Source organism: Trichomycterus rosablanca, chromosome 2 (genome assembly GCF_030014385.1).
Source record: "Trichomycterus rosablanca isolate fTriRos1 chromosome 2, fTriRos1.hap1, whole genome shotgun sequence".
Lineage (NCBI taxonomy): Eukaryota > Metazoa > Chordata > Actinopteri > Siluriformes > Trichomycteridae > Trichomycterus > Trichomycterus rosablanca.
Window position 1 is genome coordinate 12,674,922 of NC_085989.1, and position 16,743 is coordinate 12,691,664.

At 39.4% G+C, this 16,743-nt stretch overlaps 1 protein-coding gene across 2 annotated transcripts in view; it reads left to right on the plus strand.

The window, feature by feature from the left end:
• Window positions 1-16,743, plus strand: part of flot1a (flotillin 1a) — a 52,078-nt gene that overhangs the window by 18,425 nt on the left and 16,910 nt on the right. For both annotated transcript variants that reach the window (XM_062990127.1, XM_062990126.1), the window contains exons 5-7: window positions 927-1,070; window positions 14,044-14,163; window positions 14,247-14,342. In XM_062990127.1, coding sequence (XP_062846197.1) covers window positions 927-1,070; window positions 14,044-14,163; window positions 14,247-14,342 — 360 coding nt within the window. The remainder of the gene's footprint in view (window positions 1-926; window positions 1,071-14,043; window positions 14,164-14,246; window positions 14,343-16,743) is intronic.

The following is a 16,743-nucleotide window of genomic DNA, read 5'->3' on the forward strand; positions in this document are numbered from 1 at the left end:
ATTTCCACCTTTAACATGACCTTTTCAGTTCAAATGAAAAACAGACTGAAATTGTTTAGTTCGAAAAAAAAAAAAAAAATACACACACATTGTGTACTACTTGTGACAATCTCCCATTTTCTTTATATGTCTGGACTGTAGGGTAGTGTGGCTAGAAACATACTGCTACATTTTGCAAAATCCTGCATCGTCTGCTAAAAGCATGTGTAGAAAATGTGTTTTGATCTGACAAGAACTTTTTGAATATCACACAAAATTACAAAAGGTATATTTGGCACAAAAACAACACTGCACATCCCCAAAAGAACACCATGCCCACAGTGAAACATTGTGGTGGTAGCACTGGGTTAGTTTTTCTTTGACTGGAAGTGGGGCTTTAGTCAAGATGAAGGGAATCATGAACAGTTCCAAATATCAGTCAATTTTAGCACAAAACTTTTAGGCCTATGTTAAAAAGCTAAAGACATAGAAGAATTTTTTCTTAGCATACTTCCACTTCCATACCAACAAAATAATGCCTTCACCAGCGAAGAGTGGGCAAAGATTGCCAAGTTAAGAAGTGCCATGCTGATAGACTCCTCTCCAAAAAGACTGAAAGCTGTCATAAAGGTACATCAACAAGTATTAGTTTAAGGGTGTGCATATTTCTTTATATTTTATATTATATTTCTCTGTGCATATTTCTTCATATTTCTCTATATGCCCCCCCCCCCATTCATTTTGTTCAAATTTCAGTTTGTTTTCAATTAAATTGTACAGATATGTCACATAATATGTGGAAAGAGTTCTGAAAGGAATAATTTTTTACATTACAAAAACCTGGCACTATAACAGGGGTGTGTAGACTTTTTGTATCAACTGTATGTCCAATGTATGTATTTATTACTAGACAGAAACATATTTAATACCATTGCTTTGTATTCCAGATGAAAATTCAGGGACAGAATAAGCAGATGTTGGCAGCGGCATGTCAGATGTTTATGGGGAAGTCTGAAGCAGAGATTGCACAGATTGCTTTAGAGACTTTGGAAGGCCATCAGAGAGCCATCATTGCTCATTTGACTGTAGAGGTATTTTTGAGTTGTTAGTTATTGGGCCTCGTTTATCAACTGTTCTTAAGATATTTCTTCTTAAAACCATCAATATTTTCTAAATTGAGGTTTGTTTTTAGATAAAAACAGAATCTACGCACACTTAGAGCACATCTAACACGCATTTGAGTTCTGAGATGATTGTGCAAAATAATTGTTTAATGATTTTCTCAATTCTACAGTTGAATAAAATTATAGCATTTAAATTACAATAATGATGTTATAATTAATAATATCTGACGTTATTTTACAATACATTATGATCCCTGTGAGGACCTCTAAGTAGAATAGGTCCTCAGCCCCCTCATGCTGCTTGTTAAAAGTTGGATGAATAAGGCACCTTGTTTGGCCTGAGGTGCCCGTGTTGTGCGAAGAAAGTGATCCTTGTGTTTGATGGGAGTGGTGGCTGTGGCTACTTTGAATAGATGGGAGGTTGGAGAAGCCCGCTCCAATCTATCAGCTGGTCAGGACGAACATGAAATTACCATGGAGCTAACCTCCCAACACATTATCCACACTATATATAGATATACACTGATCAGCCATAACATTAAAACCACCTCCTTGTTTCTACACTCTCAGTCCATTAAATCAGCTCCACTTACCATATAGAAGCACTTTGAAGTTCTACAGGGTGGGCCATTTATATGGATACACCTAAATAAAATGGGAATGGTTGGTGATATTAACTTCCTGTTTGTGGCACATTAGTTATTAGTTATAGTTAGGGGGAAAACTTTTCAAGATGGGTGGTGACCATGGTGGCCATTTTGAAGTCGGCCATTTTGGATCCAACTTTAGTTTTTTCAATGGGAAGAGGGTCATGTGACACATTAAACTTATTGAGAATTTCACAAGAAACGTAACGTAACTTTATTCTTTCATGAGTTATTTACAAGTTTCTGACCACTTATAAAATGTGTTCAAAGTGCTGCCCATTGTGTTGGATTGTCAATTCAACCCTCTTCTCCCATTCTTCACACACTGATAGCAACACCGCAGAAGAAATGCTAGTACAGGCTTCCAGTATCCGTAGTTTCAGGTGCTGCACATCTCATATCTTCACAGCATAGACAATTGCCTTCAGATGACCCCAAAGATAAAAGTCTAAGGGGGTCAGATCGGGAGACCTTGGGGGCCATTCAACTGGCCCACGATGACCAATCCACTTTCCAGGAAACTGTTCATCTAGGAATGCTCGGACCTGACACCCATAATGTGGTGGTGCACCATCTTGCTGGAAAAACTCAGGGAACGTGCCAGCTTCAGTGCATAAAGAGGGAAACACATCATCATGTAGCAATTTCAAATATCCAGTGGCCTTGAGGTTTCCATTGATGAAGAATGGCCCCACTATCTTTGTACCCCATATACCACACCATACCATCAATGTTTGTGTTCCAACAGTCTTGGAGGGATCTATCCAATGTGGGTTAGTGTCAGACCAATAGCGGTGGTTTTGTTTGTTAACTTCACCATTCACATAAAAGTTTGCCTCATCACTGAACAAAATGTTCTGTGTAAACTGAGGGTCCTGTTCCAATTTTTGTTTTGCCCATTCTGCAAATTCAGTGCGCCGATCTGGGTCATCCTCGTTGAGATGCTGCAGCAGCTGGAGTTTGTAAGGGTGCCATTTGTGAGTAGCTAATATCCGCCGAAGGGATGTTCGACTGATGTCACTCTCCAGTGACATGCGGCGAGTGCTATGCTGTGGGCTCTTGCTGAATGAAGCTAGGACAGCCACTGATGTTTCTTCATTAGTGACAGTTTTCATGCGTCCACATTTTGGCAAATCCAACACTGAACCAGTTTCACGAAACTTGGCAAGCAGTTTGCTAACTGTAGCATGGGAGATGGGTGGTCTCGTAGGGTGTCTTGCATTGAAATCTGCTGCAATGACCCGGGTACTGCGTTCACCAGACATCAACACAATTTCTATCCGCTCCTCACGTGTTAACCTCTGCGACATGTCAATGGCTGTAAACAAAGAGAAGCTTGTAAATAACTCATGAAAGAATAAAGTTACGTTAAAACCAAGCACACCATTGTTTTTCTTGTGAAATTCTCAATAAGTTTGATGTGTCACATGACCCTCTTCCCATTGAAAAAACTAAAGTTGGATCCAAAATGGCCGACTTCAAAATGGCCGCCACTGTCACCACCCATCTTGAAAAGTTTTCCCCCTCCCATATACTAATGTGCCACAAACAGGAAGTTAATATCACCAACCATTCCCATTTTATTTAGGTGTATCCATATAAATGGCCCACCCTGTACAATTATTGACTGTAGTCCATCTGTTTCTCTACATACTTTTTTTAATCTGCTGTTCTCCAATGGTCAGGACCCCCACAAGACCACCACAGAGCAGGTATTATTTAGGTGGTGGATCATTCTCAGCCCTGCAGAGACACTGACATGATGGTGGTGTGTTAGTGTGTGTTTTGCTGGTATGAGTGGATCAGACACAGCAGCGCTGCTGAAGTTTTTAAATACCATGTCCACTCACTGTCCACTCTGTTAGACACTCCTACCTAGTTGGTCCACCTTGTAGATGTAAAGTCAGAGATGATCACCCATCTATTGCTGCTGTTTCAGTTGGTCATCTTCTAGACCTTCATCAGTGGTCACAGGACGCTGCCCACGGGGCGCTGTTGGCTGGATATTTTTGGTTGGTGAACTATTCTCAGTCCAGCAGTGACAGTGAGGTGTTTAAAATCAACATTGCTGTGTCTTATCCACTCATACCAGCACAACACACACTAATACACTACCACCATGTCAGTGTCACTGCAGTGCTGAGAATGAGCCACCACCCAAATAATAATGTAGTGGTCCTGTGGGGGTCCTGACCATTGAAGAACAGCATGAAAGGGGGCTAACAAAGCATGCAGAGAAACAGATGGACTACAGTCAGTAATTGTAAACTACAAAGTGCTTCTATATGGTAAGTGGAGCTGATAAAATGGACAATGTGTGTAGAAACAAGGAGGTGGTTTTAATGTTATGGCTGATCGGTGTATATGTAGAATATATACAGTGTATCACAAAAGTGAGTACACCCCTCACATTTCTGCAGATATTTAAGTATATCTTTTCATGGGACAACACTGACAAAATGACACTTTGACACAATGAAAAGTAGTCTGTGTGCAGCTTATATAACAGTGTAAATTTATTCTTCCCTCAAAATAACTCAATATACAGCCATTAATGTCTAAACCACCGGCAACAAAAGTGAGTACACCCCTAAGAGACTACACCCCTAAATGTCCAAATTGAGCACTGCTTGTCATTTTCCCTCCAAAATGTCATGTGACTCGTTAGTGTTACTAGGTCTCAGGTGTGCATAGGGAGCAGGTGTGTTCAATTTAGTAGTACAGCTCTCACACTCTCTCATACTGGTCACTGAAAGTTCCAACATGGCACCTCATGGCAAAGAACTCTCTGAGGATCTTAAAAGACGAATTGTTGCGCTACATGAAGATGGCCAAGGCTACAAGAAGATTGCCAACACCCTGAAACTGAGCTGCAGCACAGTGGCCAAGATCATCCAGCGTTTTAAAAGAGCAGGGTCCACTCAGAACAGACCTCGCGTTGGTCGTCCAAAGAAGCTGAGTGCACGTGCTCAGCGTCACATCCAACCGCTGTCTTTGAAAGATAGGCGCAGGAGTGCTGTCAGCATTGCTGCAGAGATTGAAAAGGTGGGGGGTCAGCCTGTCAGTGCTCAGACCATACGCCGCACACTACATCAAATTGGTCTGCATGGCTGTCACCCCAGAAGGAAGCCTCTTCTGAAGTCTCTACACAAGAAAGCCCGCAAACAGTTTGCTGAAGACATGTCAACAAAGGACATGGATTACTGGAACCATGTCCTATGGTCTGATGAGACCAAGATTAATTTGTTTGGTTCAGATGGTCTCAAGCATGTGTGGCGGCAATCAGGTGAGGAGTACAAAGATAAGTGTGTCATGCCTACAGTCAAGCATGGTGGTGGGAATGCCATGGTCTGGGGCTGCATGAGTGCAGCAGGTGTTGGGGAGTTACATTTCATTGAGGGACACATGAACTCCAATATGTACTGTGAAATACTGAAGCAAAGCATGATCCCCTCCCTCCGGAAACTGGGTCGCAGGGCAGTGTTCCAGCATGATAATGACCCCAAACACACCTCTAAGACGACCACTGCTTTATTGAAGAGGCTGAAGGTAAAGGTGATAGACTGGCCAAGCATGTCTCCAGACCTAAACCCAATAGAACATCTTTGGGGCATCCTCAAGCGGAAGGTGGAGGAGCGCAAAGTCTCGAATATCCGCCAGCTCCGTGATCTCGTCATGGAGGAGTGGAAAAGCATTCCAGTGGCAACCTGTGAAGCTCTGGTAAACTCCATGCCCAGGAGAGTTAAGGCAGTTCTGGGAAATAATGGTGGCCACACAAAATATTGACACTTCAGGAACTTCACTAAGGGGTGTACTCACTTTTGTTGCCGGTGGTTTAGACATTAATGGCTGTATATTGAGTTATTTTGAGGGAAGAATAAATTTACACTGTTATATAAGCTGCACACAGACTACTTTTCATTGTGTCAAAGTGTCATTTTGTCAGTGTTGTCCCATGAAAAGATATACTTAAATATCTGCAGAAATGTGAGGGGTGTACTCACTTTTGTGATACACTGTATGTATGGGTTATATGTCCATAGCCCAAAAATATGGACATGGATCAGCAATGTACAAAAGCCCCCAAATTTGCTGTAACTTTGGCAAAGAGGGCCAATAAATGCCCTGTTTAAAACCACCCCAGTGCAGAAACTGTGGAGGCCCACACACCACATCCAACAAATACGGTCCGGAATGGATCATAAGTATGAGATTCAGATTCAAATCTGCCAAATCCTGTCTGGAATAGATCATGAGTTGGAGATTCAGATTCAAAGTCTTATGCAACAGCAGTAAAATCAAATTGAGAAACTGTACCAAAGCCGATCACTCCTGCAAAGGAAGCTACACCCCTAATATGAAAAACACAGTGTCTTTTGGGTTGTCACAAAAAACAAGCATGTTGCCCAGACACAGGAGTACATTCTGCAACAACCCAACCCAAACAAAAAACTTACAGTGGAACTGTCATGGACTAAGAGTGAATTTTAATGCACTGCAATGTCTAGTTACATCACTCAACCCCACAGTAATCTGGCTGCAGGAAATACAAATAACTAAAGATGGCAGGATTACCCTGAAGGACTACATTATCTATTTAAAAACTGGGCCAAATAGAGACAGGCAATTTGGAGGAATGGCCATACTCAAGAGAAATAACCTTCTGCATAACAAACACCAGTCGATACAAGCCTGCAATCAACAGCAATTTGTGTGTCCACATCACCACAAAGACAATAACTCCATTAAGAATTTATGTTCTGCCTGATATTTCCCCAACCATTACCTAGACAGACTAACAGAACAACTTCCCTGACCGTATATGTTACTTAGGAATTCCAATAGGCATAACCCGACGTGGGGAAATTGGAATATAAACACAAGGGGGGAAACAATAGACGAGTATATAAACAACTTCAGACTCTGCCTAATGAACAAAGAAGCACATGAATATCTTCACACAGGCCATGGCACTTACTCAACCATCGACCTAACAATATGCAAACCAAACTACTAGACTTTAGCTGGAAAGTGTGAAGCAACATGTGCGGAGACGACCAGTTTCTTATACTAATAACCCAGAATCAACTCAACCATCCCAACAATTCAAAAGTGGAGGCTGGATAGAGCTCACTGGTGATCTTTCCAGAAGCTGTGTCTGGGAAAACAATGCAAAACACCAGGAAACAACACAGACCAAACTGGATGGTTCACTGACACACTAAAGAAAATAGCAGACCTACCCAGAAGATGACCAATAGAGGAGAGGACAAAACTAAACCATTGGTTCTTTTAGCAAGACTTTTAATAGGCAACCAACCATCGAAAAACTAAACAAACTGATGGTCATCAGGGCTCGGGCACAAAGAACCACTAATGCGACCAATGAACAGAGCTGGAAACACTTTGCCAACATCATCACATCCAGCATTCCAACCCCAAAAATCTGGAACCTGGGTAAAGGAGACCAACCACCAAGCTTGTGAAAAGGAGAACTCAGAGTGCCCAGCAACCCCTTTTTGAGAGGGCCTCTGCTGGTAGCCATGGTGTCCGAGATCCAGCCGATCCTGAATAAAATAATGGAAAGACTCAAATAGGGTTGTGCTGGATTCCGGGACACCGTGGCATTGCTGGAAATTAAAACGCACACCAGTTATCAAATTAAACAACAGGAGGGAAATCTATAAACTGCAAACTCCCCCATTGGACATAAAACTGCCTATACTACCTATACTAAAAATATGTGGCTTAAAAGTGATTAAGAAATGCAGACCAAAAGCAAGCTTCACAGTATAAACTATGCCACATTAAATACTTTCATCTGACACATGAACATCTGATGAAGGGAAAGTGCCCCTGGATCTGTGACCACTGTAAAATACATATTACAATCACACACATAACTAACAAAGTGCCCCTTATACTACAATGAATGATGAAAACTAGTGATGGATAGAATATTCAGCCAGACCAAATTAGATACTTTTATCAAGTTTTTAAAAAACACAAAAGTAATTGTATTTATTTTGAACTGGTTTAGAAACCAGCATCATGGTTGGGAGTTAATTTGCTGCCTGGAACAAGGACAGCTTACAAGCATTGAGGAGATGGTCCTTTTTGTGTCCTGAGGAGGAAATGCATATTCCAGAAACACACAGTTCTATTTGCAGAGAATGGGAAGTACCTCTTGGGACTTTTTAGTCTCCCAAGACTTGTTCTCATGGATCTTTGCTCACCCACATGTGCATTAGGACTCCCTCTCCAGATCTATTCCCACATCTCAACAGCAAGCAGTACCACACCATAAATAAACAACTCGTCTGCGACCACCAGAGCCTTCTGAATGTTTTATTTTGCTTCCCAGGAGGTGCACACAATAGAAGTACACTGTTGCTGGAATTTCGAATTACTCTAAGATGCATACCAATGGCTTATTCATATGCCATTTATGCTTATTCTTATGCATCTTAGAGAAATTAGACATTCCAGCAACAGTATACTTTCATTCCTATAATGACTATCCTCATGACCGTAATCATAAGTAGATGAAGAATACACCCTGGCCCCCAGTTATTGACAACTCAACAACCCTCAGCCAAGCTGTTTTACAAACTGGTGAATGTGTGTGAAAAAAGATAACTGTAAAATTGTTTTAGTCCTCCAGAAACATTAGACTACCACATCCAAAATCTATAATATCAGTTTAAATATTATAATGTTCAGGCATTTTCATTATTTCAAGTTTGTACGGTAATCATGACCAACTTTCTGTGAAACGTGGTGTACCTTTCCCCTGAGCCACCACAAAAATGTGATGTGCATTTAAACTTAGTCAAGTCAAGTCAACTTTATTTATATAGCGCTTTTTACAATAGACATTGTCTCAAAGCAACTTTACAAAATCCAGGACCAACAGATACAAAAACCCCTGTTGAGCAAGCCGAGGGCGACTGTGGCAAGGAAAAACTCCCTGAAAATTACAGGAAGAAACCTTGAGAGGAACCAGACTCAGCAGGGCCCATCCTTTTTGGGTGGTCTGGAGGATACTTTAAATAAATACACGATTTACACAAAGCATACAAACACAGAATTAAATGATCTAAAAGTTATAACTGGTAATAAATAGATAAATAAATAAATAAATAATAATAGAGTTGTTATTTGCTCTAGTCTTCAATAAAGTCTGTAGTGAGTTCTTGTCATTCTTGGTGCAATTACTTCAGACCCGTCACATCCGGCAGGAGCAGCATAGTTGTCACGGCAGTCTCGACTTTAATCCTTAACCTCGACGGGTAAACAGGTTTCCATCAGAATGCCTTTGGAGTAAAACAACAAAGAATGTAGTTAATAATGTACAATGCTAGTTGAGTAAAACAGTTTTACAGAGAGTTTTAGACTCCGGCAGCCCTAAATATTACAGCATAACTAAAAGGGAGAGCGAGCAGGTAACAAGGTCATGAAGGCTTTCACAGGACATCAGCGCCCACCTCTCCTACCCAAACCGGAGTGATTGGACAAGAAAGGCAGAACGACAGCAACCCAACATCCCTGATCACCACAAGTTTCTATGACCAAGAACCTCCAAGCTCTGCGCCTTTGTCTATATTAAACAAAAGCCTGAGAAAATAAATATGTTTTCAGTCTAGACTTAAACATTGAGACTGTGTCCGAATCCCGAATAGAGGCAGGAAGATTATTCCAGAGTTGTGGAGCTTTGTAAGAAAATGCTCTTCCACCAGCCGTGATCTTTTTAATTCTAGGAACTATAAGTAACCCTGCATCTTGTGAACGAAGTGGACGCGCTGGGCTGTAGTGATTAATAAGTTCACTCAGATACTGTGGAGCCAGACCATGTAGCGCTTTATAGGTTAGTAAAAGTATGTTGTAATCAATGCGGAATTTAACTGGCAGCCAGTGTAGAGATGATAGAACAGGAGTGATATGATCAAATTTTTTAGTTCTAGTTAGCACTCGAGCTGCTGCATTTTGAACTAATTGGAGTTTGTTTATGGATCTACCAGAGCATCCAGTTAGAAGAGCATTACAATAATCTAACCGAGAAGTTATAAACGCATGGATCAGTTTTTCGGCGTCATTAACAGATAGTATATTTCTTATTTTAGAGATATTACGCAAATGATAGAAAGCAACTCTAGTAATATTATTAACGTGTGTATCAAAGGAAAGATCTGAATCTAGTGTGACACCCAAGTTTTTTACATCTGGGCTGGGAGTAACAGAGAAGGTGTTTAGGTTTAGCACCAGGTTAGACAACTTGTCTCTTGCAGCTTTAGAGCCAACAAGTAAAACCTCAGTTTTATCCGAATTAAGTAAAAGAAAATTACACGACATCCAGTTTTTTATGTCGTTTACACAATCTTCTATCTTACTGATTGTGTCAGTATCATTTGGTTTGGCTGATATATACAGCTGTGTGTCATCTGCATAGCAGTGAAATTTTATGCCATGTTTATGAATAATTTCTCCTAGTGGAAGCATATAGAGTGTAAATAATAGCGGTCCCAGTACCGACCCCTGTGGAACACCACACTTTACTTTTGTAGTTTCCGAGCATTTATTATTTACATAAACAAATTGCGAGCGGTCAGTCAAATATGATTGAAACCAAGAGAGTGCGAGTCCTTTAACACCTACTGTATTTTCTAGCCTATCCAGTAAAATGTTATGATCGACTGTATCAATGCAATCGACTGTATCAAACTTACTCCTGGGACCAGTGAATACATTTGGTGTCCAAGTTTGACAGCAATTTGTTGCTAATTTGTAAATATAAGGTTTAAAATTATTGCTTGCAATCCATCTAAAAAACACATCACTTAAATATTAAATAGGTTTATTGCAATTCTTTGTTTAAATTAGTCTAAAGTGTCAGAGATTGTGACCAGTGTTGTGGCTATCTGTGCAAGTGTTTGGGCAAGTCTCTCTTGTCCAGAACTGCTTCCGAGATTACAAATAGGGAAGTTAAATTGGACCTGGATGCAGACATGAAGGTTATGTTGCAGACGGTTACTGACTACGAGGTGCCAGGTTGCTTCATTGGGAGTTCATCTATTATTATGAGGCAAAAACAAACAAACAATCCATTGAAACCATTTAAAACCATTCAGATTCTGAATAAAAACACATAGACATGTTGGAGAGAACACTTGGCCATTAGATTTTACACTGGTGTTTACATTTACAAAAGCTATAGCTTTTAGATAAAATTTTCTGTTATATTGTATTAATTTTGTATTGTATTAAAACAGCTTACCTTCTAATTTTGAGAAAGCACATGTCCTAGGAACACAAGGGGTTGGTCAGTGTCCATATGCTCAGTTGATGTTTTTCAATGATGGCCCCGATGTGCTGGTCCAGCTTGAATACCACTGGGCAAGCCTTCTTTCCTCCTCCAGTTGTCAGCATCTCTCTTGTGTTTTTTTTTGGCCTCAGATTTTAGATCAAACCATTCCTTTTTACCTTGTCAATTTTATGCCCTTCTTCCTATACAGTGTTCACTGTATAGAAACAAGTATTTTTTGTGAACAGTACTGACACTACTAAATAATAAATTTCATTTGTTGTTCACTTTCTGCAGCATTACCGCCACTTCAGAACTACTTAAGTTTTTCCTACGTTTAGAGTCTGGTGCTTACGGAAGCATATTGCTGCCACACAGATAAAAAAAAAATACCGTCAGTATGTCGTTATAACAAGAAAAGATGTCGTTATAACGAGAAAGGTTGTCGTTATAACGAGAAAAGATGTCGTTATAACGAGAAAGGATGTTGTTAAAACGAGAAAAGGATGTCGTTATAACAAGAAAAGGATGTCGTTAAAACGAGAAAAGGATGTCGTTATAACGAGAAAAGTTCATTACCTTAAATGCTGCATAGCTGACTGCAGCGTATCTGCTGATGGAGAGACAGTTTGCACACATGCATGATGCTGTAGCTTGTGTAACCTTGCAGCTTGTCGTGCAGATCAAGATTCTCCTTTAGGAACAGTGCAACAATGTCTAAACTTAGTTTATTATTCAACATTTGTCTGACATTCGGCATTCCGATCTAAATAAGTGCTTCAAAAAACATATAAGACCTTCTTATGTTATGATTTCTTACACGAATGAAAATAGTCAACATACTACAAAAACAATTTTATGTTAATTTTAAGATTACGTCCATTTATCTAAAGAAATGTTATAATGAAACCGTTTATCAAGCTCCCACTTCATCTAACAAGTTAGGGACCGTCATAAAACTAACTGAGAAACGTAGGCGACATTTACTCTGCACTTATCCAGACAAATAAATCCATTTAAATCTTGTATGATTTTTATTTTTGGAAATATAATTTGGATATTTAAAATCTAAATTTATTACAGATTTATTGATCTTTATTTAAATATAATGTAAAATAAATACTATGTTATTTCAAAAAAATAAGGTGTGTGTAGTAGGTGAGAAACATTGATGTGTTTGTGTAAACATTGTTTGACATTAATTCATCAAATCATACAAGATTTAAATGGATTTGTTTGTCTGGATAAGTGCAGAGTAAATGTCGCCTACGTTTCTCAGTTAGTTTTATGACGGTCCCTAACTCATTAGATGAAGTGGAAGCTTGATAAACGATTTCATTATAACATTTCTTTAGATAAATGGACGTAATCTTAAGATTAACATAAAATGGTTTTTGTAGTATGTTGACTATTTTCATTCGTGTAAGAAATCATAAAATAAGAAGGTCTTGTGTGTTTTTTGAAGCACTTATTTAGATCGGAATGCCGAATGTCAGACAAATGTTGAATAATAAACTAAGTTTAGACATTGTTGCACTGTTCCTAAAGGAGAATCTTGATCTGCACGACAAGCTGCAAGGTTACACAAGCTACAGCATCATGCATGTGTGCAAACTGTCTCTCCATCAGCAGATACGCTGCAGTCAGCTATGCAGCATTTAAGGTAATTAACTTTTCTCGTTATAACGACATCCTTTTCTCGTTGTAACGACATCCTTTTCTCGTTATAACGTCATCCTTTTCTCATTTTAACAACATCCTTTCTCGTTATAACGACATCCTTTCTCGTTATAACGACATCTTTTCTCGTTAAAACGACATACTTTCTCGTTATAACAACATCTTTTTCTCGTTATAACGACATACTGACGGTATTTTTTTTTTATCTGTGTGGCAGCAATACGCTTCCGTATGTGCTTTATCATCTATTGATGTTTGTTTTGGCATACTTTACTTTCTTGTTTTATTTTTGTTTGTAGTTTGCAGGTTGTCTGTGCTTTCCTTGTGTGCTTACTGCCCTGCAGTTCCATGCCCTTTTATGGGGATCAGCAGGCGTATACCTGTGGCGCTTTCAATTTAAGACACTGAGATCATTATAAAAACACATCTGCAAACAATTCTGCGGTTTAAGAACAGGTCATGAATATGATGCAGACTTTTTTTTTAGGACTTTTCTCAAGAACAGTGTAATAGCTCAGAAGGATATTGGGTTTAGGGTAATGTAAACACTATAGAGTGTTTAATTAAAAAGCAAGACACAGGAGACTTGTTTCTTTACTGAGGATTGTAGTCAACAACTTTGAATGGTTCAACACTCACAGGCCCACAAAGCTTAAATACATTTGCAAGTTACGTGTCACCAAATCACAGTCAGTATGTCTCACAATGTGATTGTGTTACATTCATTAAGAAAATAAAACCGACAAAACCAAACAAGAAACATTAACACATTTCAATGTAACATTTAACTAAACATTAATTAACTCAAAGTAAACTTACACTATGCATCCACAATGAGTCTACTGATGCTGCCAAACAGACAAACAGCTTAGGTATGTGGTTACATAGGGACCACAATGGAAATAAGTCTATGGACTTTTTGTGTTATCCCTGACTGTTTCAGTTTTTTATAGGAGGTATTGTATCTATTTATAAAATATGAAATGGTTCAATAAAATCAAATCAAATCAAATCAAATAGTGACAGAATTAAGGGAAGGGGTGGGACCAGCCCTGCTCAAGTGACAGTAAATAATCAGTTAAACAGATAAAAACATAGTTCAGTGGAAAGAAAAGCATGAGAATAATTTGAAGGTTTTTTCTACAAACAAATTTATGAAAGTTCTTATGAAGTGAATGAGGTCCATTGTTCTTATAACACACCAAAAAGAGAGCTAGTGGGTGTGGAGACAGTAAATAATAACTGTGTTTTAAAACATGTTTATATAAATTGTTACTTAGGTTAATATAATTACCTTTGTATTATTTTAAAGGAAATCTACAAGGATCGTAAGAAGTTTTCAGAACAGGTATTTAAAGTTGCTTCTTCTGACCTTGTGAACATGGGAATCAGCGTCGTTAGCTACACACTCAAAGATGTTCATGATGATCAGGTATGTATACGGGATTTTAGAGTACACAAAGCTACTCAAGTAAAGACTAAAGTTTTTGAATGTTTTTTTTTTTCTTTTTCCAGGATTATCTGCATTCTTTGGGAAAAGCTCGCACAGCCCAGGTGCAAAAGGATGCCCGTATTGGAGAGGCATTAAACAAGAGAGATGCTGTAATCAGGGTACGTCTTAACAATAATCATAAAAGATGTATGGCATTAAAAACCTATTAGTGTCTGAACAAATTTGTTCATCCTGTTGAACCTTTATTTAACTGACAAAAGTACAAGGAAAGAAAATCCTTTAATGTTTTTACTGGCCATGGATAGGCATGTTTGGTATAGGCATGTTTACCACTGTGCACAGCAAGGCACTGTTACATCACTTTTCCTATTTACTACACTTTTTATGGTTTGGGAACACAGGATACTAATTGTTGCAGTTTTGCAGGTGATTTTTTTTGCCCATTCTTGTTAATAAGAAAACAGAACAGCTGCTCAACAGTCTGTGGTCATCAGTGTCTGATTATCCTTTTCATGATGCACCATACATTTTTTTTAACTGGAGACACACTCTGTGTGCAAAGCCATGCTTCTGTGCCACATGCAAAATGAGGCCTGGCTTGGTCTTGCTAAAATAACCATGGATTACCTGTAAAAATTATGTTTTTTTGATGCCATCATGTTAAAGAAATTCCAATATACGCCTCTGTTTGAATGGTACCTATACATATGCAAAGCACCATGCCATGGGCACTGAAGCACCACCATAGCATGATGGGTGTTGGCTTTTGTCTTTGGCATTTAAGATGAGCTGTCTGTGTTTCTGAATAGAATCGATAAATGACTTTTGGCTCAATAATTTTAGTTGCATTTCTTGATTCAGCAGCAGATTGTTTAGGTAATGGTTTTTCGAATTACTCCCAAGCACGTGTAACTATATTTATCACAATAGGTCAACAGTTTTGCATGTAATGCCATCTGAAGGCTAGTGGGGCAGGCACATTTAATGCTGATTTTACTCTGGTAGTTTATGGCCGTGTATTGCAGGTATAAAATTAAAAATTTGCTAATATTAAGTACAATTAGGTATTAGGACATCTTTGTACTTTGGTCAGTTAAAAAGGTTCACTAATTGCTCATATTCAACAAAATTGCTAAACACGGCCGCTCAGGTGGCACAGTGGTAAAACATGCTAGCACACCAGAGCTGGGGTTTCGAATACATCGTATCGAATCTCAGCTCTGCCATCCAGCTGGGCTGGGCGGCCACATGAACAACAATTGGCTGTTGCTCAGGGTTTGATGAGCCGAACCAGGGTTCCTCATAACTGCTGCAATTACGACCTCTGGCGCCTGCGCAGAGTTGGGGAATTATGCTGATCAGAGTGTGGCTCTCCATGCACAAAGCTTATCCGCATATGAACTCGCCTCGTGCAGGTGAAAAGAGGCAGTCGGTACTGCACACGTGTCGGAGGGGGCGTGTGTCAGTTGCAAAGCTCCTCAGTCAGCAGTGGAGGGTTGTATCAGTAGCGGTGAAGCGTAATACAATCAGGGTAATTGGATACAACTAGATTAGGGGAGAAAATTGGGGGGAAATTCGGAGGGAAAAAAAAGAGAAAAAACACAGTTAAACACAGTTGGCGAGTATATTTACATAGCGAACATAGCAAGTCTTTGGTTTAGTGAAGGCTGTAGAACTATAATCTTACGTATACAGTGGGGTCAAAAAGTACTTAGTCAGCCACTGATCGTGCAAGTTCTCCTACTTAGAAAGATGAGAGAGGTCTGTAATTTTCATCATAGGTACACTTCAACTATGAGAGACAAAATGAGAAAAAATAATCCAGGAAATCACATTGTAGGATTTTTAAAGAATTTTTTTGTAAATTATGGTGGAAAATAAGTACAGTCCCTGACAGAAGTTCTGTCGCTTATCCATGTTGTGGAAACAAAAGCTTATAACCTGACTTTAAATTCATCCATTGGTTTTAGAAATGACTCATATGAAAGCTGAAACCCTCCCAAATGAGGTTTAATTTACGAAAATAAATTTGCTTCACTGCAGAAATATTGATCATTTAATGAACACAGAAAGGTCAGATTTTGGCAAGACAAAAGTTTTGTCGCCTTGTCATATAATGCACCCAATCCTAGTTTACAGCCTCACCTGTGCTCACTAATTGATCGGTTAATTAGTGGGTGTGTATAAAAAGAACCCCAGCACCCCAGACCTTCACTTGAACTGCAACTTCACCTCTGACAACATGCCAAAAATCCACCCTGCGACCAAAGCCTTGATTATCAAGAGGCTGAAGACCAGATCCACTGCAGAGGTGGCTGGCACCTTTAATGTGTCTCAGCGTCAAGTACAAAGAATTAAAAAAAGATTTGAAGAGACTGGAGATGTTTTTGACAAGCCCAGGTCCGGCAGACCCCGCAAGACAACTGCTAAGGAGGAACGTTTGTTGGTTAGAAAATCCAAAGCCAGCCCCTCTTCCACTGCAGCAGAGCTCCACCAGGCCTGGTCACCTCAAGTCCCTGTGTCAACTAGAACAGTTTGTAGGATTCTGTCTCGAAATGG